Below are 25,275 nucleotides of genomic sequence, written 5' to 3' on the forward strand. Positions count from 1 at the left end.
GTCCAGGAAGAGGCTATGGTCTAGTTATAACTATTTATTAAAAAAAAAAATTTTTTTTTTTTTATTTATTAGGTGGTTATAATACACCTACAACGGACTGTGAACTAGGTATGTACTGAGTGCTGTGGAAGAGGTATGGGGGGCTTCCTGGAGGATGTGATGTCTGCATCATTGAGTCCTCAACAGGAGCAGGTATTGAGTCTAGTGAAGCCTGCTTTTCTTTCCCTGAATCAGAGAGGCTCTTTAACAAGGTCTCCAGTCCTGTCTGCACAGCAGACTCACTGGGAAGCTGTAAAACAACATCTGTCCAGGCCCGCCCCATTGTCTCAGACACTACAACTTATAAGTTATTCCCAGGGGGCCCCCTGTGCAGCCAGGGCTGCAAACCCCTGTGCAATCACACCTTGCCTGTGTGCGCGCTGCCACCTTTGCAATCCCTCCCTGCACACACTCACTGTCTGCAGGTCTCAGCTCTGTGTCACTCCCCTTGGCAGCTTCCCTGAGTGCCCACTAGGGCATCTAAAATAATGATCACCCACAGCTGGGGGTACTTTGGGCTAAGTGTATCTCAGACGTGAACTTACTTAATCCTCATACCAGCCTGTCATGGACTGAATTGTGTTCCCCAAAATATCTGTCAATTTGGCTAGGCCATGATTCCCAGTATTGTATAATTGTCTACCATTTTGTCCTCTGATGTGATTTTCCTATGTGTTGTAAATCCTACCTCTGTGATGTTAATGAGACGGGATTAGTAGAAGTTACATTAATGAGGCAGGACTCAATCTACAAGATTAGGCTGTTTTGAGTCAATCTCCAACAGAAAAGAGAGAAGCAGCAGAGAGACCGGGAGACCTCATAACACCAAGAAAGAAGCACTGGGAGTACCTGGGGTCCCTGCACTGAGGAGCTCTGGGACCAGGGAAGACTGAGGACAAGGACCTTTCCCCAGAGCCAACAGAAAAGGAAAGCCTTCCCCAAGAGCAGGCACCCTGAATTTGGACTTCTAGCTCCTAGACTGTGAGAGAATAAATTTCTCTTTGTTAAAGCCATCCACTTGTGGTATTTCTGTTACAGCAGCACTAGATGATTAAAACACGGCCCTATCAGATGGGTGCTATTATTGCCACCACCTCTCCCCCCCACCCCCACCCCCTGCTCCCCTGTTTTACAGACGGGGAGAACAAGGCGCTGAGTGCAGAGGTAAAAGCCTTGGAGGCTGGGATTCTTGTTGACAATTTACCATGGCAGGGACATAAAAAGGTGCTTCAGCCTTCTCAGAGCTCTGGAAAGGTTTTAGGATGACTGCTGAGCCCAACCAGTGGCCTAGCATTTTAGAAAGAGGAAGAGAGGGCCTTTGCATCGCCTCCTTGCCCCGCACGGGCGGCCCCTCCACTTCGAGGCCCTGAGAAAGCGGCTTGGCCTCACTGGGCCAGAGCTTCCTCCTGGGCCACCTACCGCACGAGGATGCTCTGGCAAGGGAACTGGCAAAGAGCAAAACAAACAAAACCTCTGACTGCCCAGAATCTGTAGCTGTTCATTCACTGTCCAGTCAGTGAGCTTCTCTGCAGTACTTCCTACCAGGACGGTGCAGGTCTGGGCACGCTGCTCACCACAATGTGGAATCTCCCTGGAGACTATCAGACAACTTGGGAGCACCCAGGGGAGAATCTTCTGGGTTACAGGAATCCCTGTGTTGCTGTCTTTTCAAAGAAAGTTGACATTGCTTCCAGTAGATCCTCAGCGTGGTATTTGAACCTAATTGCTGAACCAAAGTCTTGGCCGAGTTTCATTAGGGCTTTCACATCTGCTCTGCAGAGCCCCCCACCCTCTTCCTGATCAGCCATCAGGCGACACAGCAAAGCCCCTCAGCTGTACTCCAGCTCACCTTCCAGCCCTGCCCCACACCTGGGCTCCATATCCTCCGCTGGGCTCTAGCACCTATGTTGCTTCAGGTGGGTGCAGTCTTACCCCTACCTCAGCCAGCTGCCTCTGCCTGGGTGCCCTTCCCTCTCTGCGTGTTTCCCCTACGCCTTCATGCTAACCTCACTGTAGGGCCTTTCTTGTCCTCCCAGCTGGAGTCAGGCTCTCCTCCGTGGGCCTCTAGTGCTGGCACAGCCCCCTGGTCTGTCTCATACCCCTGGTTCCAGCACTGACTGTATGGGCAGATTCTGCCTTAGCTGTGGACTCATCTGTTTCTCATAGATCCCACGTCGGGTGGTCTCTTCCATCTTTGTATCCTGACAAGTAGCCAAATGGCTGGCACACCCAACCCCATTGCCGTTGAGTCGATTCTGACTCATAGAGACTCTATAGGACAAAGTAGAACTGCCCCATAGGCTTTCCAAGGAATGGTCAAGGAACAGCTGGTGGATTCAAACTGCTGACCTTTTGGTTAACAATCTCTTAACCACTGCGCCACCAGGGCTCCATGGCTGGCACACTGTAGATGCTTAGTAAATGCTTATCAGAGTCACCTGGAGAAAAGGTACCTAAACCATTCCATTGCTGTAGCACTGTTTTCAGTGTCTTCAAGCACCTGGAACCATTTCCAATCCCACACAAGGAGCCTGCGATGGCACGTCACTTCCGTTTGTGGTTGTCCATGAAACGGTGATGTTCTGCCTCTGTCAGGTCGGTGGGCACCTTTTCGGGTTTGGGGGCGGGGGTGTTGTTCTTCCACTCCAACCACCAGGACCAGCCCTTTAGCAAAACGCCAAGTCGGCTGATGCCCACCCCGTTCCTTCCTCTCCTCCCTGTCACCACGCCACATCTCTGCAGCCTTCTGCTGATCTGGTTGCTTTGGTACAAAACAAAGCCTGCACCATCACAGTCCTTCCAAACGCAGAGTTCTCCTTGCAGCTGGGGGCACAGCCCAAAGGAAGGGGGCAGCCATCTGCCTCTCATGAAATGCATGTGATGGGCTCATTGCAGCCTGAGTGCTAACCTCTTAACCTCTCCCCCAGGCCACCGCAGGAGGCAGGTGTGATGGTATTGCATGACTGGGGCTCAGACAGGCTTGGATTCACGACCTGGGCCACCCCTTACTGGTACCGGGGCTAAGGAAGACGCCACTCCTCTGTGTCCATTTAGCGTAAAATGAGTGGATGAGTGGGGTATGTGAGTGCCCCCTCACGGGAGGCTGTGACACACATTACCTGCTCTGTACATAGGACATACCCTGAAGGTCCCTAATTCCCTGTAACTGTAGTTAGCCATCACTTACTGCCCCAAGAGGAACTCCCTCCCTGCCTCCTTTCCCTCACAGCCCCAGAAAGCTTATCACCTACCTCCTTAATATTCTCCATGGCTCCCTGTGGCCTGGGGAGTTAGTCTGAGCTCTGTGGCATGCCAGGAGTACAGGCCCCTTCGTGATTAGCCCAGCTCACTGCCTGCCCGCCCCCCCCCACCCCCGCCCATCCCCATCCTCGTTCCCCCACTCAGTTTCCCAGGCGCAGGCCTTGCCCTCAGGACCCCCAGGCCCCTAGCCCCACGGAAGTCCCTTGTACAGGAGGCCAGGCCCCATTACTCTCTCAGCTGGGCTCCAATGCAGTCTCCTCCCTGCGTCTCTGAGGGCTCTGGTTCCTTCCAGGCAGAGTTAGTGGCTTGGCCTCGCAGTGGCCCAGGACTCTGATTGTTGTTGTTAGGTGCCATCAAGTAGATTCCAACTCATAGTGACTCCATGTGACAGAGTAGAACTGCCCCATAGGATTTTCCAGGCTGTAACCTTTTTTGGGGGGTTCTTCCATGGAGCTGCTGGTGGGTTCAAAATGTCAACCTTCAGTGAGTAGTAGACCGCTTAACGATTGTGTCACCGGGACTCCTTATTACTCTGGTAAAAAACAAAAGAATCCATTGCCGTTGAGTCGATTCCAACTCATAATGACCCTATAGGACAGAGGAGAGCTGCCCCATAGGGTTTCCAAGGAGTGGCTGGTGGATTCGAACTGCTGACCTTTAGGTTAGAAGCCCAGCCCTTAACCATACTGCCACCAGGGCACCATTATTCTGGTAAGTACATGTAAAATGTTGAAATGGCAAAAAGTGACACTGAATTTTGCTAATTTTATTTGTTGTCGTTGCTAGGTGCTGTCAAGTCAGTTCTGACTCATAGCACCTCCACGCACAACAGAATGAAACACTGCCTGGTCCTGCGCCATCCTTACAATCATTGCTATGCATGAGCCCGTCATTGCAACCACTGCGTCAGTCCATTTCATTGAGGTTCTTCCTCTTTTTTGCTGACACACAACCTTACCAAGCATGATGTCCTTCTCCAGGGACTGGTCCCTCCTGATAACATGGCCAAAGTACATGAGCCAAAGTCTCACCATCCTCGCTTCCAAGGAGCATTCTGGCTGTACGTCTTCCAAGACAGATCTGCTCATTCTCTGGCAGTCCATGGTATATTTGACATGCTTCACCAACACCATAATTCAAAAGCATCAATTTTTCTTCAGTCTTCCTTATTCAGTGTCCAGCTTTCACATGCATATGAAGCAATTGAAAACACCATGTCTTGGGTCAGGTGCACCTTAGCACTATAAAACAAAGTTCTCAACCATGGCTGTACCTTATACACATCTGGGCAGCTTTTGATGAAAGTATCAGTACCCAAGCTCCACTTCCAGATACTCTGTTCCAACTACTTTGGATGGGGCTCAGGCAAAGGCACTTCTTTAACGTTCCAAGGATGATTCCATCGTTCAGGCAGACTTGGGAAACGCTGGGTTAAAGGACAGAGAGGTCGGTTTGCAGTGACATGGTCAGCTTTTGAGTCCTGCTTCTACTGTAATCGCTGTGTTACCAATCCCCACTTCTCCTTCCATGTGCATTTGTCTCTTGTTAATATAAAGAGAGGGACCCTGGTTGCACAACAGTTAAGCACTTGGCTGCTAACCAAAAGTTGGTGGTTTAAACCTACCCAGCAGCTCTATGGGAGAAAGACCTGGAGATCTGCTCCAGTAAAGATTGTTCTTGTTGTTAGGTGCTGTTGAGTCAGTCCTGACTCACAGTGACCCTGTGTACAACAGAATGAATCACTGCCTGATCCTGTGCCAGACTCACAATTGTTGCCATGCTTGAGCCCATTGCTGTAGTCACTGTGTCAATCCATCTTGTTGAGGGTCTTCCTCTATTTCACTGACCCTCTACTTTACCAAGCATGATGTCCGTCTTAGCTTGGGATCTCCAGAGAAGCAAAACCAGTAAAGCACATAAATATCCATATAGAGATTTATATCAAGAAAATGGCTCATGCGATTGCAGAGGCTGGGACAGCCCAAGTCCCTGGGTCAGGCTGGAGGCTTCCCCTGATTCACACAGCCGCAGAGAATGGTGAACCCAAGATCGGCAGGTCAGGCCAGACAGCAAAGCTCTTCTTCATAGGCTACAAAGACTGGCAAATCCCAAGGCTGGCAGACAAGATGGCAGGTAGCTGCTAGCTCAAGTCCCAAGAACCAGAGGCCGAAACAACAGCAGTTAGCTTCAGGATCCAGAGGGAGCAAAAGCCCACAAGCCTTGCAAGAAAGTCCACTTACGTTAAATACAGGCCACGCCTACAAGGAAACTCACTTTCCACTCATTGGCTACTCACAGCAGATGCCATCATGGGGGTGATCCTATTATATGAAATCTCATCATGGAAGTGATCACATCATCAATTGACTGGCAAACTACATCCTAACTGCCAAACCACTGAGAATCATGGCCCAGCCAAGTTGACACACAACCTTAATGATCACAATGTCCTTCTCCAGGGACTGCTCCCTCCTAATAACATGCCCAAAGTACGCGAGATAAAGTCTCACCATCCTCGCTTCTAAGGAGCATTCTGGCTGTACTTCTTTCAAGACAGATCTGTTCGTTCTTCTGGCAGTCCATGGCATATTCCATACTCTTCACCAACACCATAAAGATTACAGCCTGGGAAACCCTGTGGGGCAATTCTACTCTGTCATATAGGGTTGTCACAAGTCAGAATCGACTCCACAGTACACAATAACAATAATACAATGTAAGGATAACAACCCTCACCCAAAGCATACAACCCAATGGGATGTGAAAGTGTCCCACAGATGGTACATAACAATACATACATTTGCCAAACATGTATTAAGCACAGATTCTTAAAATCTGCTGGATGGAGTTTTGGCAAGTCCACTTTGTCATTTTCATCATTATCCTAGCTGACAACCTCCCAGCCATGCATGGGACCATATGAGCACAGGTGCACTGTCACCCACAGTGAGAAGCGGATAGTAATTAGTCAATATGTGGTTGTTAAGTGGATGGGTAATGATCAAATCCATAAATGTATTCTGAACTCTAGAGAAAGAGACCTGTGAACTTGCTTAGTTTTTCCATAGCATCTAGTACAGAGCTAGGCACGCAACAGGTGTCTAATGGACACTTAATGATTTTGAGTGACAGGATGTTGAGTATTTTTTGGATGGATGTCCGGTGTGAGGTTATAAGGGCTGTCTCTTCATTTCTGCCTTCTCTATCAAGCACGCAATTATGCTTGTCCTGTATAGCTACTACCGCTCAGAACCAAGGGGTCCAATTCTTTAATTACCTGTAGCTCTGAGCACAGCTGAGAGAGTGTTTCTTCAACAGCAAGGGCCTCTGGGAAGGGAAAAAAAAAAAAAAACAATTAAATGGACACATACAAGAACGTAGCAGTTGCTAATGAAATGAAAAAGCATAGGTTTCCAGGTGGCATTACAGTCCCAGAGTCAAACACACCTCCTGAGGGCTCTGTTATACCTATTCTAACTGCCTACATGGGTCATGTTTATGAAGAGGGTGATCCTGGTTTGGAGTCCCTGGGTGATGCAAATGGCTAGGCTGCTCTGCTGTTAACCAAAGAGTTCACCGTTGGGATCCCTCCAAAGATGCCCTGGAAAAAAGGCCTTTTCTACTGCTGAAAAATCAGCCATTGAAAACCCCATGGAGCACAGATCTACGGACACACATGGGGTTGCCATGAGTTGGAACTGACTCCGCAACTGGGTTTTGTTTTTTTAAATCCTGATTTGGAGCCTTGTAGTTTAGCACTAGATAACAGTGTAACACTATCTCCTGGATGATTTCTTAGAAAGAGTAGATCCCCATGTTCACACAGCACTGTGTGTGGTCCCAAGTGGTTCTACATGCATTGTGCTTTTGTGAGTAGAGGCGTGCGACTGAATTTTTACACAAATAACGTGTACATCCCTTCTGTGTTTCTTTGCCAGATGTGCCCTCCCCCCAGGTATTTTTGCACACGATGTAATTTTTTTTTACAGCAACATGTAAAAAAAAATTGGCATAGAGCTCTTATGAAAATATCTCACAGAGGAGGGTGCAGTTGGCAAACAAACATAGAACTTGCACGTTATTTGTGTAAAAATAGTCTCACACACACACAGCGGCATAGGTCTATGTAACTTATATGGCCATGGACTTGTGTTCCCATTTCAAAGATGAAGAATTGAAAGCCCAGGGAAGGGAGTGGCCATGCTGAGCCTGCTCCCCAGCTCCAGTGACTCTCATCCTAAAGCACTAGGACCCTCCATGCCACCAAGGTGGGCCCTCACTGTTCCACCTTATTAGTGGGATCCAGTAGCCTCTCAGCATTTGTGATTTAATGTCCATAGGTGTGTGTGAGCTCTCCCCTGGTTCCATGATGCTGTGGCCAGTCATGTACACTTGGTCCAGGCAAGAGTTTGAGGAAGAGGCTCATTAGAAGGCTTTGAGAAGAACCAGGTTACCTCACCTGTGGTAAGTGAGTGTGATGCGACATAAAGGACCTGCCCCAGGATTCAGAATCTCTGCACGTCTGTCATGGTTCTGCTACAAACTGCTGTGTGACCCTGAGTAAGTCACTTCACCTCTCTGAACTTCAGTTTAATCACCTGTCAAGCAAGAAGGATTCGGGACCAATGGTCTCTATGATGTTCAATTTTTGGAAATTTCATGTGCAAGAAGCAATTCATCTCCAGAAGTCCAGATACAATGGTTACATAAGAGGTTTTTATAATCATTAAACCCATTGCCATCAAGTAGATGCCGACTCAGAGCGACCCTACAGGACAGAGTAGAACTGCCCCATAGGGTTTCTAAGGCTGTAATCTTTGCAGAAGCAGACTGCCACATCTTTCTCCTGTGACGTGGCTGGTGAGTTCAAACCACTGACCTTTCGGTTAGCAGTCAAGCGCTTTAACCACTGTGCCACCAGGGATCCTTTTATAATCATTAGATTAATATATACGTGAGTATGTGTTTGCTCTCTCTCTGGTCCTTTCTTCCTTTCTTAAAATTGTTTTACGCTCTTGTAAGTTGGAATCTCATCATGACAGCCTAAATAAGGAAAGGAAATAAACTCCACTGGCGCAGGACCAGACATTTCCTTCTGTTGTACATAAGGTTGCCATGAATCAGAGCTGACTCGATAGCAACTACCAACATCGTGAGCTACACTTCACCCTAGAAAGCAAGAGTATGCACCACAAGCACGAGGGATGTGGTGGGCATTTCGTCCTATTCAGTGAGTCAATGAATGAGTGAATGAATGAATGTGCCTCGAGGTGCTTGTGTCGTCTTCTTTTCGCAAGGATTACCTAGTTTATTTCTTCACTCCGTGATCCCTCATGCCTTTGCTCCCTGCATTTTCACATATGGGAGTCTGCCTGCTGGAATGATGCAGAGGGCAGGAACGCCCACCTGAACCACAGTGTGTGTTACGGTGACATTTATGAAAGTGTGCCAAGTTTTCTGGATCACTAATCCCAGAGAGGAGGGTGGGCTGCTGGCATGGATTTTTCCCTGCCCCGCCCCTTACCCAGCTCCGTGCGTGGCAGCTCTGGGATGTCCCGCATGATGACCAGGAAATAGGCGCGGAGGCCGTGGTAGGCGTGCAGCAGCAGGTGGCACAGGCCCCGGTGCCACTTGTGGGCATGCTGCATGCAGTTCTCCGAGGGCACGTAGAAGCTCCCCTGTGGGCGGGACACAAGCACACCTGAGGACATCACACCTGGCACGGCTGCACAGGGTCCCTCCCTCCACCGCCTGCACCAACAATCACAGAAAGTTGCGAGGCTCTGGGATACAGGCCCGTTCCCTAGAAACAGGGACATGACTGACGTTTCCAGGAGAAGTTTTCAGGCAGAGGGCTCTTCTCCATCCCTCTGCACAGGAAAAGCATGAAACCTGCCCACCTCTGTCTTGTCGTGCTGAAATTAGCAATGCAGCAATAACGGTGATGAATGATGATGCTGATGGTGATGTGGACAGAGATGAAGCTGACAACAGTTGAAGGTCATGGCGGTGATGGCCTGCCTCATTGGGAGAACTGGATGGCACCCACTCACAAGCCCCTTTCTTCTGCAAGGTGCACTCTAAGGGGAGAGGTCATGAGACAGACGGGGTGAGTTCCTTTTGCGGGAGAGGCAGACAATCCAAAAGACCCTTGCAGCAGACAGGCGAGAAGCAGGTGGTGCTGATAAAGAAAAACCTGTACTGTTGTGAAATAGGAAGGCACCGTGAGGTCAGGCGGCCAATGCTGAAAGTTGGCTTTGTTAGAGGTTCTGAATGTGAACGTGCGGAGAGGAATGTTCTCTTCATTTGCTGTGTAGATGCAGGATGTATTAAATCAGTAAATCACACAAACGTGGCTTTCAGTAAGGAAAACACCCCTCAGTCCACAGTGGACTGGAGACCCAGACACGATGAAGAAGAGGACGGTCTGACTTTCTTGCAAATGCAAGAGACAAGGATTTTCTGGGTGAATATCAAGAAAGAGGTTTGTTTTTTCTTCTGATAACGGAGAAAAGAATCTCATGGGAATTGGCTCTCAGGCAGTGGGAAAAAGGAGGCATTGAGTAGTGTGTGTTGGCTCCCCTGGTGGTGCAAACAGTTGAGCATTCAGCTACTAACCGAAAGGCTGGTGGTTCAAATCCACCCAGGGGCACCTCAGAAGAAAGGCCTGAAGATTTGCTTCCAAAAATCGGCCACTGAAAATCCTATGGAGCACAGCTCTACTCGGACACACGTGGGTTGCTATGAGTTGGAGTCAGCTCAATGGCAACTGTTTTTTTTTTTTTTTTTTTTTTTTTGAGTTGCGTGCTAGTCACAAGGCCTGCCAGCTCCACCGATGGCCCATGGCTGTGCTGGGAGAAAGTTCTGGCTCTTCACAGTTCTGTGCTGCCTGGCCTGTCTGATTGGCAGCCCACTGCATGAAAGAAACTCCAGCTGGGGCATCAGTGGGATTCTATGCTTTTGGTGGCTTTTGTAAATTGGCCTGAGTAGTGGGCCATCGTGGCAGATCCCTGCCTCACCTGGTCCCCCTGGCCCCTTGCTGCTGTCTATAAGTCCTAAGCTGACCCATCAGGGGTAGGACAGTTCTGTGGGGATCAGTGACCATCTGCACCTCTGCAGTGCTCCCAACACTGCCATGAAGGCAGGAGATGATAGGTGTGCCCATACCCTACCCAGCTTGTCATGACGAGAGGGTCAGCTACAGGGTCACAGTACCCAGTAAGCAAGTACGCATGAGCTGACTTGTGCTTACTTACTAACCTGTAGTGAATGATTTCACACACCCTGTGAAACCTATCTGTAATTGTTCACTGCAGGTTAGTAAGTGAGCACAAGTCAGCCTGTGCATACCTGGTTTACTGGGTTACCCATCCCTTACAGGGACTGTAAATTTTAAAAGGGGCTTTGATTCCATAGGAAGATGCTATGGGGTTGGGAGAGAGACAGATGCCAGCCATACCTAGAGGCAAATTTTTTGATGTGGTAAAAAAATGTGAAATTGTTCACTACAGACAATCTGGTAAGCAAAGGAGTATCAGGTCTGCCATCGCACAGTCCCCCGACTCTCTTAGGTCAGTGCTCCAGGAAAGCAGCTGAGGCAGACATTCACCTGCAAGCACCCACTGGGTTGTGCTCTCAGGATGAACACCTTGGGGGCTGGGAGGTGCTGCCCAGCCATGCAGGCACAACGAAGATGCCAGTTGATCCCAAAGGTGTTCTGGATGCATGACGGCCCCACAAGGCTGCCCCGTCTTGGGGCGGGGGACCAGGTCCCCCTTGCACTGACCAGCGCTGGGTGTGTGTGACCCTGGGGAGGAAGCTTGGCATTGCTGTGCAGCTCTCCCCAGACAGGCAAAGTCCCAGAGTGACCTGGCCGGTGGCTACAGGCCACTAGGGTCCCCCACAGTTGGGGGAATGGGTGCTCCTGGCCTGGAGAGGGGGTCTGGGCAGCACGTCACAGAATCCACTACAAAGCCTCTCGGTACCTCTCTTCACACCCCAGGGCCTCTCTTTCTCAGCTTTGAAACCTGGGTTTGCATCAGGAGATTGTTGGGTCCCATCCAATCGGAATGTAGGAAGGACATTCAACAAGGTTTGGAGTCAAAACACGCGTCCATTTCGCAACCGGAGAATTCAGTCCACTACAATGCCTACATTCATCAGGTGTTTAGGGTAATCCCCATATTCCTAGTTCTCATCCGTCTTATTACATTAGGGTAGCATGCAGAGAAGCCAGGAAAAATGGAGAAAGACCAGCAGAGCCTGTGTATGGCAAGGGACACCCCACACTCCTCAGGGGCAATGAGGAAACCGCTGTTTCTGAAACATCTACGATGTTCCCATTATACTTTATCTCCTTTGATCTTCAACAGGCGCCATATAAGGCAGACACTCTTATTCTGCTTTTCAAAATAGGTATAGATACGGTGAAAATCACCAATCACATTACAAAAGGAAACACGAGATAAAGGGCCCCGCTCCTCAGAGTTCAATAATTTCTTAGGGATTCTTCTAGAATATTTTTATCTACATACATTCTTATGTATATGTATGTCCGTTTAATGAATATTTATCTTGAAAACACACACACACACACACACAAGCTGGGACATACCCTAGCCATTTCTCTCTTCCTTACATTTCTCACTGAATATCTCCTATAGTTCTTTCTGGACCAGATCTACACTACGTGGTAGGAACTCCTATTTCCATTCCACAGATCGAAAGACTGCAGCTCAAAGAATTTAATGACTTGTACAAGGTCACCATGCTTGCCAGCAGAGGCAATGATTCTGAAAATCCAGGTGCTAATATGTTCTCAGTATACCACACATGTCTCTCAATGCAATGCCTGGTGGAGAACAGATGTTTCCACAAAGGGCTGTTTACTTTGACTGAGGCATTAACTTAAGTCCTGGGGTGTCTCCATTAGCTGTGACAAAGCAGAAAGAGGATTAACAGACCTCAGAGCCAGGAGGTATGGGTCTCCAGTTTGTTTGCTCCAAGCGGCATTTGGCTTAGCTCTGAGCACCCCATGCTCTGGTGGTTACCTACCCACAACTGCATTTTCTAAGTAACAACGCCTCATTTGGAAAGTGCCTGAGGATATATGGAAGAAGGCAAGGAGCCCACGAAGTCTGTTAATAACTTTGACTTATAAAACTAGGCACCAATATCGTATGACTTTTTCAAGACAGGAACAAAGAAAAGTTTGGGAAATCTTCATAAGGTTGCTTCAGTATGACTATTGATAGAATATGAAGCCAAAATGCCAACTCAAACAGAAATCTGGGAAGAAAAAATATACAGCTAGAGGTTATTATGAACAAAACAAAGCAAAACAGAATGAAATGTCTTTGTCCCTGAATTACTCAGCAGCATGCATTTTTGAAAATGAGTGCTATACCACGGAAAATTCCATCAGCCTCCCCTCCAGGCCTGCAGCGCCTTGCCTGTGTTGGCTGGGAAGAGCCAATGTATGTTTATCAGAATTGCACGAAGTGGACTGAGAAACCATGCTCCATCTCCCCAGCACGAAGAAGGAATGGTTTAACCACCCCTTTCAACAGTCTGGAATGGAAACCCTAGATAATGATAGAGCAACCATGCAGGGCACTTGGGACATTAGGCTGCACACGGACTCAGAAATGCTAGCTTCCTGGGTCAGAGCCCACCCCACACTAAGTGTGTGGTCACAGGTAGGTGTCTCTCCCCTTCTATGGCTAAATTCAGTCCAGTGTACATGGGTAAATATTTGCACAGCTCAAAGGGAGTAAACAGAGGGTTTGGAACTTGGGCTACATACAGAGCAAACGGTTTTAAGACCAAAACCCAAACTCCAACTTCAAGTTCTGGTTTTGCCACGGATTGCCAGTGTTACCTCCCTGAACCACCAGCATGCCTTCTGCCAGAAGGGGAGTTTTCTTTCCTCTCTGTTTACGATCTACATTACACACAGCAGTTTTTATAAGATTTTTCAAAGATGCCTTTTGACTCAGTTCTTACAAATTACTGCAAGGTGATTTCTTTTTTAACTTGCATTTTGTGGGAAAAGCAACAGAGCTCCATAAACGTTTCAGTGGACTTGGAATTGGAGGAAAGACCTGGGGTCAAGGAGTCAAGGCTTTGCACTGGGACCAAGCTGCGCTCAGAAGACAAGAGTGACGATAAAGGAGAAGAGTTCTCTGCCCCCACAAAGCACCCCAAACATGCAAGTCATTAGTCTTAATGATTTTTATCAGCAGGTGTTCCATGTGAATTCACCAATGCACTTAACTTACGATGTTTTCTCTAATACATTGGTCAATTCTTATATTATCTGACCTATTTAGAACTTTAAAAAATAATAACTCATTAGTAACTAGGGAAGTTGATATATTGACTCTGAATAATTCATAACTCTCATGTACATGGAGCCCTGGTGGCTCAATAGTTAAAACCTCAGCTGCTAACAAAAAGGCTGGCAGTTCGAATCCACCAGCTGCTCCTTGAAAAACCCATGGGGCAGTTCTACTCCGTCCTATAGGGTTGCTATGAGTTGGAATCAACTCAATGACACACAACAACAATCTTTAGGGAAGCAACTCATCAGGACTTTCTTCCATGATGCCAGGGGGTGGGTTCAAACCTCTAACCTTTTAGTTAGTAGTTCAGAGTAAACTGGTTGGACCACTCAGGGACCATAAAAAAAACAAAGCACCAGGAAATGCAATCAGCTGTGTGCTGCTAAAATAAATGAGTCCAGGAGAGAAAAGCAAAAGATGGAGATAGAGAGGATGGAGTCAGGACATCAAGGACCAGGTGTATCACATGAGAACCAATTCTCAGGCACCCAAAGATGCAAAATGGAATGTACGCAGCGTGAGCTAGTGTGTCCCCCAAGGAGAGAGGGGAAAGGGGGCCTGCGTGGAGGCTCTCTGCTATGACTCCAGCTCCTCACCAGTTATCTCATCGCATCTCTAAACCCCCAGGGAGGTTGGAACATGATGTAAACTTGTAAAAGTAGAATCAGCCCAGAGAGGTTAAGTTAATGGCCCTCAGCCCTCCAGTTAACCAGAGGCAAGTCCAGAATTCCAAAATAGCTCAGCCAGGCTGCCAAGCCCAGCTCTTTATCCCACAGGGCACTGTTCTGAGTTCACCAGAATCAAAGCATCTGAACCGAAGGGCAGCTTCTCAGCAGAGCACCCGGCACTGAGAGCAGAGATGATAAGAACAGCTGGAGCAGGTGAATGGCCATCAGATAATGTGGATTAATTATGTCATGTGTGATGTTTGGGTGATGGGGCAAGCCATTACCACTCCCCTCCCCAAGGGGCAAAGCCCTGAACATAAGCTCAAGCATATCTGCAGGATAAACGAGCTGGCAATCTCAGCACCTTCTGGGATTGCGACCACTGTCACTGTCTCTGCACGGGAAATGGCAGAGGTTCACTATGGCTCCTGAAAGATGTGAAATGCTGTGCTTTGTGATTTTAGTTACGAGGGGTATTAAATGCCTTGAACTGGCTCTGGGGCAGGCAGAGAGTCGGCATCTATAATCACTCTCCTATTGTGAGTTCCTAAGTCTGGCATGTGAATTTGCTCCTCATCTATCCCTCCTCCCATACATTTGCTGGTGCTTTCTACGGCCCATGTTGGTCCATTGAAATCAGATTCTGTGCTCTGACAGCAAACACCCACTCACGTGGCTCCTCATAAACTTCCTGGTCTGAGATGTGCATAAGACCCAGAGTTTGCACCCAAGCATGCGGTGGGCTGCCAGGAGTGACTGTCTTGGAGTCAGACAACTAGCACGGGGAACAGATATGTCTTGAATGAGAATTCTTAGTTATCTATTGCCACTATAACAGAAATACCGCAGGTGGATGGCTCTAACAAAGACAAATTTATTCTCTCACAGCCTAGGAGCCTAGAAATCTGACTTCAGGGCACAAGCTCCTGGGGAAGGCTTTCCCTCTTTGTTGACTCTGGAGGAAGGTCCTTCTCATCAATCTTCCCCTGGTCTAAGGGCTTCTCAGTGTACGGACCCCAGGTCCAAAAGACGTACTCCACTCTTGATTCTTCTTGCTTGGTGGTAATGAGGTCCCTCTCCTCTCTGCTTGATTCTTTTATCTTTCAAAAGAGATTGAGTCAAGATACAACCTAATCCTGTAGATTTTGTCCCGCCTCATTAATATAACTGCCTCTAATCCTGTCTCATTAATGCCGTAGAGGTTAAGATTTAAGATTTACAACACATAGGAAAATCACATCAGATCACAAAATGGTGGACAACCACACAATACTGAGAATCACAGCCTAACCCAGTTGATACACACTTTTGGGGGACACAACTCAATCCATAACAGCTTCCCTGGTCCCAGAGCCCATGCTCCTAACCATCACCTAGTCCTGCCTCCCTAGATAAGATGCTCAGTGATGATACAGGCTCCTTGTTGTTCTTCTTGTTGTTAACTACTGTCAGGCTGGTCCCCGACCCATGCTGACCCCACGGACAATGGAAGCTGTACCATCCCCATGATCAGGCATAGACTGGAATCTTTTCACTGGCTGATTTTTAGAAATAGATAACTAGGTGATTCACAGGGTTTTCACAGGCTGATTTTCAGAAGCAGATCACCAGGCCCTTCTTCCTAGTCTGTCTTAGTCTGGAAGATCCTCTGAAACCTGTTCAGCATCACACCAACACACAGGCCATGACTGACGGAGAGGTGGTGGCTGCACACGAGCTGCATTGGCCGGGAATTGAATCCGGGTCTTCCCGCATGAGAATTCTACCACTGATGCCCCCATTGTCTCCCTGTTGGCCACTACAAAAAGCAATTAATCTATTCGGAGAGATTATTAAACCTGCATGTGAGGCTACTGCATGGATATTATCATATTAGAATGTTTACTTCCACAGGAAACCAGCTCAAAGTTCATCTAACTTCTATTGGAATAACTTTAACAATTGTAGAAACTAAAATAAAAGTATTTGTATAGAGAACTGTAGTTTACCTGGGGCTTTTATATCAACTCCGTAAGGTAGGGAAAACCTGGTGGTGTAGTGGTTAAGTGCTACAGCTGCTAACCAAAGGGTTAGCAGTTTGAGTCTGCCAGGCACTCCTTGGAAACTCTATGGGGCAGCTCTTCTCTGTCCTATAGGGACGCTATGAGTCGGAATCGACTCAACGACACTGGGTTTGGTTTTTGGCTGTAAGGTTGTTGTTAGGTACCATCCAGTCGGTTCCGACTCATAGCAACCCTATGCACAACAGAACAAAACACTGCCCAGTCCTGAGCCATCCTTACAATCATTGTTACACTTGAGCTCATCGCTGCAGCCACTGTGTCAATCCACCTCGTTGAGGGTCTTCCTCTTTTCCGCTGACCCTGTGCTCTGCCAAGCATGATATCCTTCTCCAGGGACTAATCCCTCCTGACATGTCCAGAGTATGTAAGACACAGTCTCGCTATCCTTGCTACTAAGGAGCATTCTGGTTTTACTTCTTCTGAGACAGATTTGTTCGTTCTCTTGGCAGTCCATGGTATATCCAATATTCTTCCCCAATACCACAATTCAAAGGCGTCAGGTCTTCTTCGGCCTTCCTTATTCATTGTCCACCTTTCACATGCATATGATGCGATTGAAAATACCATGACTTGGGTCAGGCGCACCTTAGTCTTCAAGGTGATATCTTTGCTCTTCAACACTTTAAAGAGGTCCTTTGCAGCAGATTTACCCAATGCAATGCGTCTTTTGATTTCTTGACTGCTGCTTCCATGGCTGTTGATTGTGGATCCAAGTAAAATGAAATCCTTGACAACTTCAAACTTTTCTCCGTTTATCATGATGTTGCTCATTGGTCCAGTTGTGAGGATTTTTGTTTTCTTTATATTGAGGTGCAATCCATACTGAAGGCTGTGGTCTTTGATCTTCATCAGTAAGTGCTTCAAGTCTTCACTTTCAGCAAGCAAGGCTGTGTCATCTGCATAACGCAGGTTGTTAATGAGTCTTCCTCCAATCCTGATGCCCGGTTCTTCTTCATATCGTCCAGCTTCTCGTATTATCTGGTCAACATACAGATTGAATAGGTATGGTGAAAGAATACAACCCTGACACACACCTTTCCTGACTTTAAACCGATCAGTATCCCCTTATTCTGTCCGAACAACTACCTCTTGATCTATATAAAGGTTCCTCATGAGCACAACTAAGTGTTCTGGAATTCCCACTCTTCGCAATGTTATCCATAATTTGTTATGATCCGCACAGTCGAATGCCTTTCCATAGTCCATAAAACACAGGTAAACATCCTTCTGGTATTCTGTGCTTTCAGCCAGGATCCATCTGATATCAGCAATGATATCTCTCGTTTCATGGCCTCTTCTGAAACTGGCCTGAGTTTCTGGCAGTTCCCTGTCAATATATTGCTGCAGCCATTTTTGAATGATCTTCAGCAAAATTTTGCTTGCGTGTGATATTAATGATATCGTTCTATAATTTCCACATTTGGTTGGATCACCTTTCTTGGGAATAGGCATAAATATGGATCTCTTCCAGTCAGTTGGCCAGGAAGCTGTCTTCCATATTTCTTGGCATAGATGAGTGAGCACCTCCAGCACTGCATCCATTTGTTGAAACATCTCAATTGATAGTCCATCATTTCCTGGAACCTTGTTTTTCACCAATGCCTTCAGAGCAGCTTGGACTTCTTCCTTCAGTACCATCGGTTCCTGATCATATGTCACCTCTTGAAATGTTTTAACATCGACAAATTCTTTTTGGTATAATGACTGTGTGTATTCCTTCCACCTTCTTTTGCATGGTTTAATATTTTCCCCATAGAATCCTTCACTATCGCAACTCAAGGCTTGATTTTTTTCTTCACTTATTTCAGCTTGAGAAACGCCAAGCGTATTCTTCCCTTTTGGTTTTCCATCTCCAGCTCTTTGCACATGTCATTATAATACTTTGTCTTCTTGAGACGCCCTTTGAAATATTCTGTTCAGTTCTTTTACTTCATCAATTCTTCCTTTTGCTTTAGCTGCTCGACTTTCGAGAACAAGTTTCAGAGTATCCTCTGACATCCATCTTGGTCTTTTCTTTCTTTCCTGTCTTTTCAATGAACTCTTGCTTTCTTCATGTATTATGTCCTTGATGTTATTCCACAATCATCTGGTCTTTGGTCACTACTGTTCAATGCATCAAATCTATTCTTCGGATGGTCTCTAAATTCAAGTGGGATGTACTCAAGGTCATATTTTGGTTCTTGTGGACTTGCTCTGATTTTCTTCAGTTTCAGCTTGAACTTGCATATGAGCAATTGATGCTCTGTTCCACAGTCGGCCCCTGGCCTTGTTCTGACTGATGATATTAAGCTTTTCCATCGTCTGTTTCCACAGATGTAGTCAATTTGATTTCTGTGTGTTCCATCTGGTGAGGTCCATGTGTATAGTTGCTGTTTATGTTGGTGAAAGAAGGTATTTGCAATGAAGAAGTCGTTGGTCTTGCAAAATTCTATCATTTGATCTCCAGCATTGTTTCTATCACCAAGGCCATATTTTCCAACTATTGATCCTTCTTCTTTGTTTCCACCTTTTGCATTCCAATTGCCAGTAATTATCAATGCATCTTGATTGCATGTTCGATCAATTTCAGACTGCAGCAGCTGATAAAAATCTTCTATTTCTTCATCTTTGGCCCTAGCGGTTGTGCGTAAATTTGAATAATAGTCGTATTAACTGGTCTTCCTTGTAGCCATATAGATATTATCCTATCACTGACAGCGTTGTACTTCAGGATAGATCTTGAAACATTCTCTTTGACAATGAATGCAACACCATTTCTCTTCAAGTTGTCATTCCCAGCATAGTAGACTATATGATTGTCCGATTCAGAATGGCCAACACCAGTCCATTTCAGCTCACTAATGCCTAGGATATTGATGTTTATGTGTTCCATTTCATTTTTGATGTTTTCCAATTTTCCTAGATACGTACTTCTTATGTTCCAGGTTCCGATTATTAATGGATGTTTGCAGCTGTTTCTTCTCAGTTTGAGTCGTGCCACATCAGCAAATGAAGGTCCCAAAAGCTTTACTCTCTCCACATCATTAAGGTTGACTGTACTTTGAGGAGGCAGTTCTTCCTCAGTCATCTTTTGAGTGCCTTCCCACCTGGAGGGCTCATCTTCCAGCACTATATCAGACAATGTTCCGGTGCTATTCCTAAGGTTTTTACTGGCTAATGCTTTTCAGAAGTAGACTGCCGGTTCCTTCTTCCTAGTCTGTCTTAGTCTGGAAGCTCAGCTGAAACCTGTCCTCCATGGGTGACCCTGCTGGTATCTGAATACCGGTGGCATAGCTTCCAGCTTCACAAGAACACGCAAGCTCCCACAGTACAACAAACTGAGAGACATGTGGGGTGGATTTAAGGTAGGTATCATTATTAGCTTCATTTTATAAATAAAAAGACAGATTGGAAGATCTCTCAGACAGTCTCAGGAATCAAGAGTATCTTACAAAAGTATTCGTCAAAATTAAAGCAACAAAAATAAACTGAGCGAAATTTAAGTAAAATTTTGATCATGTATATTACCACCTTGCAGTTCAGTAGCTCTATTTTCATTAGGATTCAAGATCAAGTTGTTATACATATGCCTGCCAAAGTGGTAACACTGATATTGCATTTCTTCATTGGAGCAAGGTATTCAGCTTGTTTTTAATGCTGGTCTGCATTTGTTCACTGAATATCATTTGCTCCACCACCCCTGTTAGTTTGTTACACTGTGTTGGCTTGTGTGTTGGTATGATGCTGGAAGCCATGCTACCAGTATTTCAAATACCAGCAGGGCCAACCATGATGGAAACCTTTCAAAGGAGCTTCCAGACTAAGACAAACTAGGAAGAAAGACTTCGTGGTCTACTTCTGAAAATTAGCCAGTGAAAACCCTACGATCACAACAGAAAATTGTCTGATATAGTGGTAGAAGATGAGCCCCAAACGTTGGAAGGCACTCAAATAACACAGAGGCTGCAAAATTGGACCGGAGCATACCAACGATCATGAAAATGGGGCAGAAACAGGCAACGTTCCATTCTGTTATTCATGGGGTCGTCATGAGCTGGAGCCAACTCAAGGGCAACAACGATATTATTTGCTACTACTCTGTTGAATACTGTGATCACCTTCTATGTAGTACGTACCCCATAGTAGTATTTGTATTTATTGTCTGGCTTATAAAACAGGAGTAATCATAGCAGCTACATCCAAGCAAGGTAGTGAGGAACAACTAAGACAGAATACATAAAACATACTTAGAAGAGAGTCTGACAAAAAATAAAGAATAGGTATTTGTATTATGGAAATGCAGAAGGGGGGTGTGCAACCCAGTTTGCAGGTGTCAGGGGAGAGATGTCTAAGGACACAGATCAGAGGGTGAGCAAGTAGAGTGACAAGGCTGGCCACCATACCGTTATCCAATACTATGCAAACACTGCCTCCCCTTTTCTCTGAGCTGGGGGTCCAAGGCACAAAAGGAGGAAGTAAGGGGCCACTAGAACCTCATTTTCCATCTTCTGAATGGTTGCCCCTCTGCCTTTTTCTTTTCAGTGTTGTAGATGGAGTCCTCACGTGATATGAACGGGCCACTTCACAACTGTGTCTATTAACAATGACTTCACAGACATTAGCTTCTTTAATTAAGGTGCCAATACATCATTCCAGTGTAGAAAATACTTAACACCTCCCATTTGAAAATGCTGAGTCCATCTATTAGAACACTCACAGCTCTGGGACCTTCATTTTCTAGTATTTCAGTTCCGTTTGTTCTTCATTAAGAGCAATTCCCCAAACTGTGTGCAACGTTCAGCAATTTTGTTACCAGTTGGCAAATTGGAGTCTTAATATTTAATCTAATTGAGAACAACATTACACAACTCATACTGAACAAGCAATTTAGTTGTCAGATCATCATAAAACCCCAAACAAACACCTTTCCGATGAATGTCTTTTATTTTTACCGTCTGCCTCGAAGGAAGCTCTGATTTTAAAAGGTATAATTAATATTCTCCTACTCAATCAGATGCATATATGTTGCTTAAGTTTGGGGTTGCCAGGGACTGAAAGAGAAGGGAATGGGGAATTACTGCTTAAGGGGTACAGGGTGATGAGAAAGTTCTGGAACTAGATAGTGGTAATGGTTGCAGACCGTCATGCAGGTACTTTATCCACCGAAATATACACTTTAAAATGGCTCATATAGTAAATTCTATCCCACATTATTTTACCACAATAAAAAAGTACTTAACAGTCACTAGGTGTGATTTTTAAAGACTCCAGGGATCACTTGCTAAGGGAAATGATCATGCATTCATTGGCTAAGGTTGACCTGGATTCACACATTGGCTTTGCAAATGGTAAACTCTGAGACCATGGCCCAGGGAGGTGACTCCTCAGGTCCCCCCCCAACATGTGGAAACGCTGAATCTATTAAAAACCAAAAATATCCCCCTAAAGTCTTCTTAAAACCAAACAATAGTTTAACTAGAAAAAAATGTCTGACTTGAGTACTATGCTCTTTTCAGATGTATCTATATGGGATCAAATTGACAACAGCAACTCGAAAGGTTAAATTGGAAGCTTAGGGGGCAATGAGTTTATGTCAATGGAAGAGAAATAACTTTGAAAAGGAGGGTGAGGATGGTTGCACAACTTGAAGAATGTAATCAATGTCACTGAATTGCACATGGAGAAACTGTTGAATTGGTGTGTTTTGCTGTGTACCTTCCCAACAACAAAATAAAATTGTTTGAAAATTAAAAAAAAAAAAAATTGAAATGAGATACCTCCTATTGCATAAGATCGTGGACAGGAATTAAATCAGAAAATCAAATGCCCAGCATATCATAAGCACACCCTAAGTGTTAGTTTTCTGCACCCCTTTTCTGCCTCAGTCTGTACCGTCCAGAGCACACATGGCTGAGTGCTTGGCATGTGGCTAGGTGGAGTGGAAATGTGCTATCAGTGCAAAAAATTTCATTTATATATATGCACCCACTCATTGCCATTGAGTCGTTTCCCACTCATAACAACCCCATAGGCTTTCCAAGGCTATAAATCTCTAAGGAAGCGGACTGCCTCATCTTTCTCCCTTAGAGCAGCTGGTCCTTTTGAATCACTGAACTTTTGGTTAGCAGTCAAGTCACGTTAATCACAGTGCCACCAAGGCTCCTTCCTAGGATGCTAGTGAAGACTAAATTAGATAACACATATACATGATTTCTGGATTCAAGGCCCTGGTAGTCTACTTTGTAAGCCAGCACATAGATGACTTGATCACTGCACGGCTTGGCAAGTGCTGTGATACATTTATATACAAACACTATGGCAGCATAATGAAGGCATCCCTACCACTCTGGAGGCAGTCAAGAAAAATGCCATGGAGGAAATGACCCTACTGTTGAAAAGAAATAGCCAGATGAAGACAAGTGGAGGGAAACTGAGGAACAGATGTGAAGACACATGTAAAGAAAGGCCTTTTGCAGAACTGAAAAATAAAAATGACATGATTTTAGCATAAAATATTGTTGTTGTTGGTTGTTGTTGAGTCAGTTCCAACTCATGGCGACCCCGTGTGTTACAAAGTAGAACTGAGCTCCACAGGATTTTCTTGGCTATAACCTTTAAGAAAGCAGATCACCAAGTCATTCTTCTGCTGCACTGCTGGGTAGGTTTGAACCATCAACGTTTAGGTTAATAGCTGATTGCAAACCACTTGCACCACTCAGGAACCTCATAGACTGCTGTTGTTGTTGTGTATCATAGATTCCAACTCACAGAAACCCTACAGGACAGAGTAGAACTGCCCCATAGGTTTCCTAGACTGTAATCTTTAATGGGAGCAGATCATCAAGTCTTTTCTCCCATGGAGTTGCTGGGTGGGTTCAAATTGCCTACCTTTTGGTTAGTAGCTGAGTGCTTAACCACTGGACCACCAGGGTACCTTCATAGCACTCTAGTGACGAGTAAATCAGATAACGTGTACAAATGCTGAGACAAAAATTAGAAAACAGTTAAGGACTCAATATATTTTAGCTAACACTATTCTATTAATTAATTGAAAGCACTGAGTCTGGTCTGAATATTAGCCATGAAATGATATGCCCCATATCTCTACTAATCCACTGCATAATTGCTAGAAACCACTTCATGTAGCAAGAAGAACACTGGGCTTGAAGTCTTAGATCCAGGGTCTGACATTCATCAGATGGGCAATCCTTGGCAAGTCACTTCTACCCTCTGAGCCTCAGGTTCCCTTTCTGGGAAAGGGGTTACAAATCACAGGGCTGTTAGGAATGTTCAGTGAAGCAACAGGGATGTCAGGGCTTCACAAGAATGGTGCCTTGGAGTCCAGGCTTCATGTTTCATTACTGGAGGCATCAATGCTGATTCTCAGCAAGTGCAGTAAAGCACCTTGGGAAGCTTGCATGCATGGGCTCTCCACTCCCTTTACCTTGACCCAACCCTTGAGAGGCTTAGATCCTGTGGGAAAGGCTCAGCAGAGATGAGAGTATTCCCTGAAGCCCCAGCAGACATTCTGGCAGACATGAGCATCACTTTCTCTAAAAGTTCTCTTGGGAAAGAGAACGAGATTGATAACAACAAGATTCTCTGTGCTACCCAAAGAGGCAAAGGGGACTGTGAAAGTCATTGAGAAATGGACTCGATTCCAATAATAAACACTAGGGCAGAATATGTTACAGTGAAAGCCACAGTCAAGACACTCCTGGGCCTGCAGACCTTCTGCACCTGGGACAATCTGGAGATCCCGAGAGGGTGTCACTGCCATATCTACTCCAGGAATAGAGGATCTGAAGCAGATGGTGGCAGTGAGTTGCTAATTGACAATTAAAATCTAAATGGCCACAATAAGTTACTATACAGTCACAAAACCCATTGCCATCGAGTCGATTCTGACTCATAGTGACCCTATAGAATAGAGAACTGCCCGTAGGGTTCCCAAGAAGCAGCTGGTGGATTCAAACTGCCAACCTTTTGGTTAGCAGCCAAGCTCTTAATCACTGTGCCAACAGGGCTCCATAAAGTCACTAGCAACATGATTTACAACCATTGGGGGATGGCTAACTAAAATAGGATATTCCTGATCAATTCAAGGCTAAGTATTTCAGGGCAATTTTTAATAGCATTTGTTCACTTGATAGTTATTGAGTACCAGGTGCTGGTGATGAGGTGATGAGGATTACAACGTGAAGGCAGACACAGTTTGCCCTTAAGGGGCCTTCAGTCTAGAAGTGAAAACATATGATGACTTCTAATGGAACGGACACTGCACAAGAAGAGAAGAAAATGATGCAATGAGGGATCCCAACAGCCTGAGCAAGGACCATGCATCATAGGTCCCAAAAGGGGGTCAGGGGAAAACAAAAGCAAAGGAATTCTGAGATGTGCCACCTTTCTCACTCACCAGAGAAATAAATACTGAGTCCTCACGAGTGTTGGAGAACAAGATGGCATTTGAAGATCGTAGCTGTTTATATTGAACGGCTAGTGATGGAGTGGATGTTAGGAGAGTGAGAATCAGCTCCCTAAGTTCTGATTCATCCACTGGGAATCTCTGACCCAGTGGTCACTTCCACAAACATGTTCACATAACGTAAGTGATGTCATCATCATCTTCATCATCTGTCACCTAACATGCCCATTTAGAGCAACAGACTGGATAACTCATTTGTGTTCTACATTTGCATAAATAGTAAATGGAAAAAACTGTGCTTTATGGCTGGAATCATCTATATATCCCTGGATACACATATCTGAACAACAAAATGCTATAGCTGAAAGAACCTCTCACTTAAGAGTTGGAAGAAATGATTTTGGGAATTCCAGTTTCCTCTGCTGTAAAATGGGAAAAATAACCCTTGCATCTAGCCTTCCTCACAAGGTTATGTACTTGTTCCCTGATCCACTCCT

The 25,275-nt window shown here is 45.7% G+C and overlaps 1 protein-coding gene across 1 annotated transcript in view; it reads right to left on the reverse strand.

Moving 5' to 3' along the window:
• FAM135B (family with sequence similarity 135 member B) overlaps window positions 1–25,275 on the reverse strand; it is a 166,873-nt gene that overhangs the window by 34,867 nt on the left and 106,731 nt on the right. Inside the window, exons 7-8 of the mRNA XM_003408304.3 lie at window positions 8,825–8,978; window positions 6,578–6,627 (exon numbers count right to left, since the gene is read on the reverse strand). Coding sequence (XP_003408352.2) covers window positions 6,578–6,627; window positions 8,825–8,978 — 204 coding nt within the window. The remainder of the gene's footprint in view (window positions 1–6,577; window positions 6,628–8,824; window positions 8,979–25,275) is intronic.

The sequence above is a fragment of the Loxodonta africana genome, chromosome 14 (assembly GCF_030014295.1).
Source record: "Loxodonta africana isolate mLoxAfr1 chromosome 14, mLoxAfr1.hap2, whole genome shotgun sequence".
NCBI classification, from domain to species: domain Eukaryota; kingdom Metazoa; phylum Chordata; class Mammalia; order Proboscidea; family Elephantidae; genus Loxodonta; species Loxodonta africana.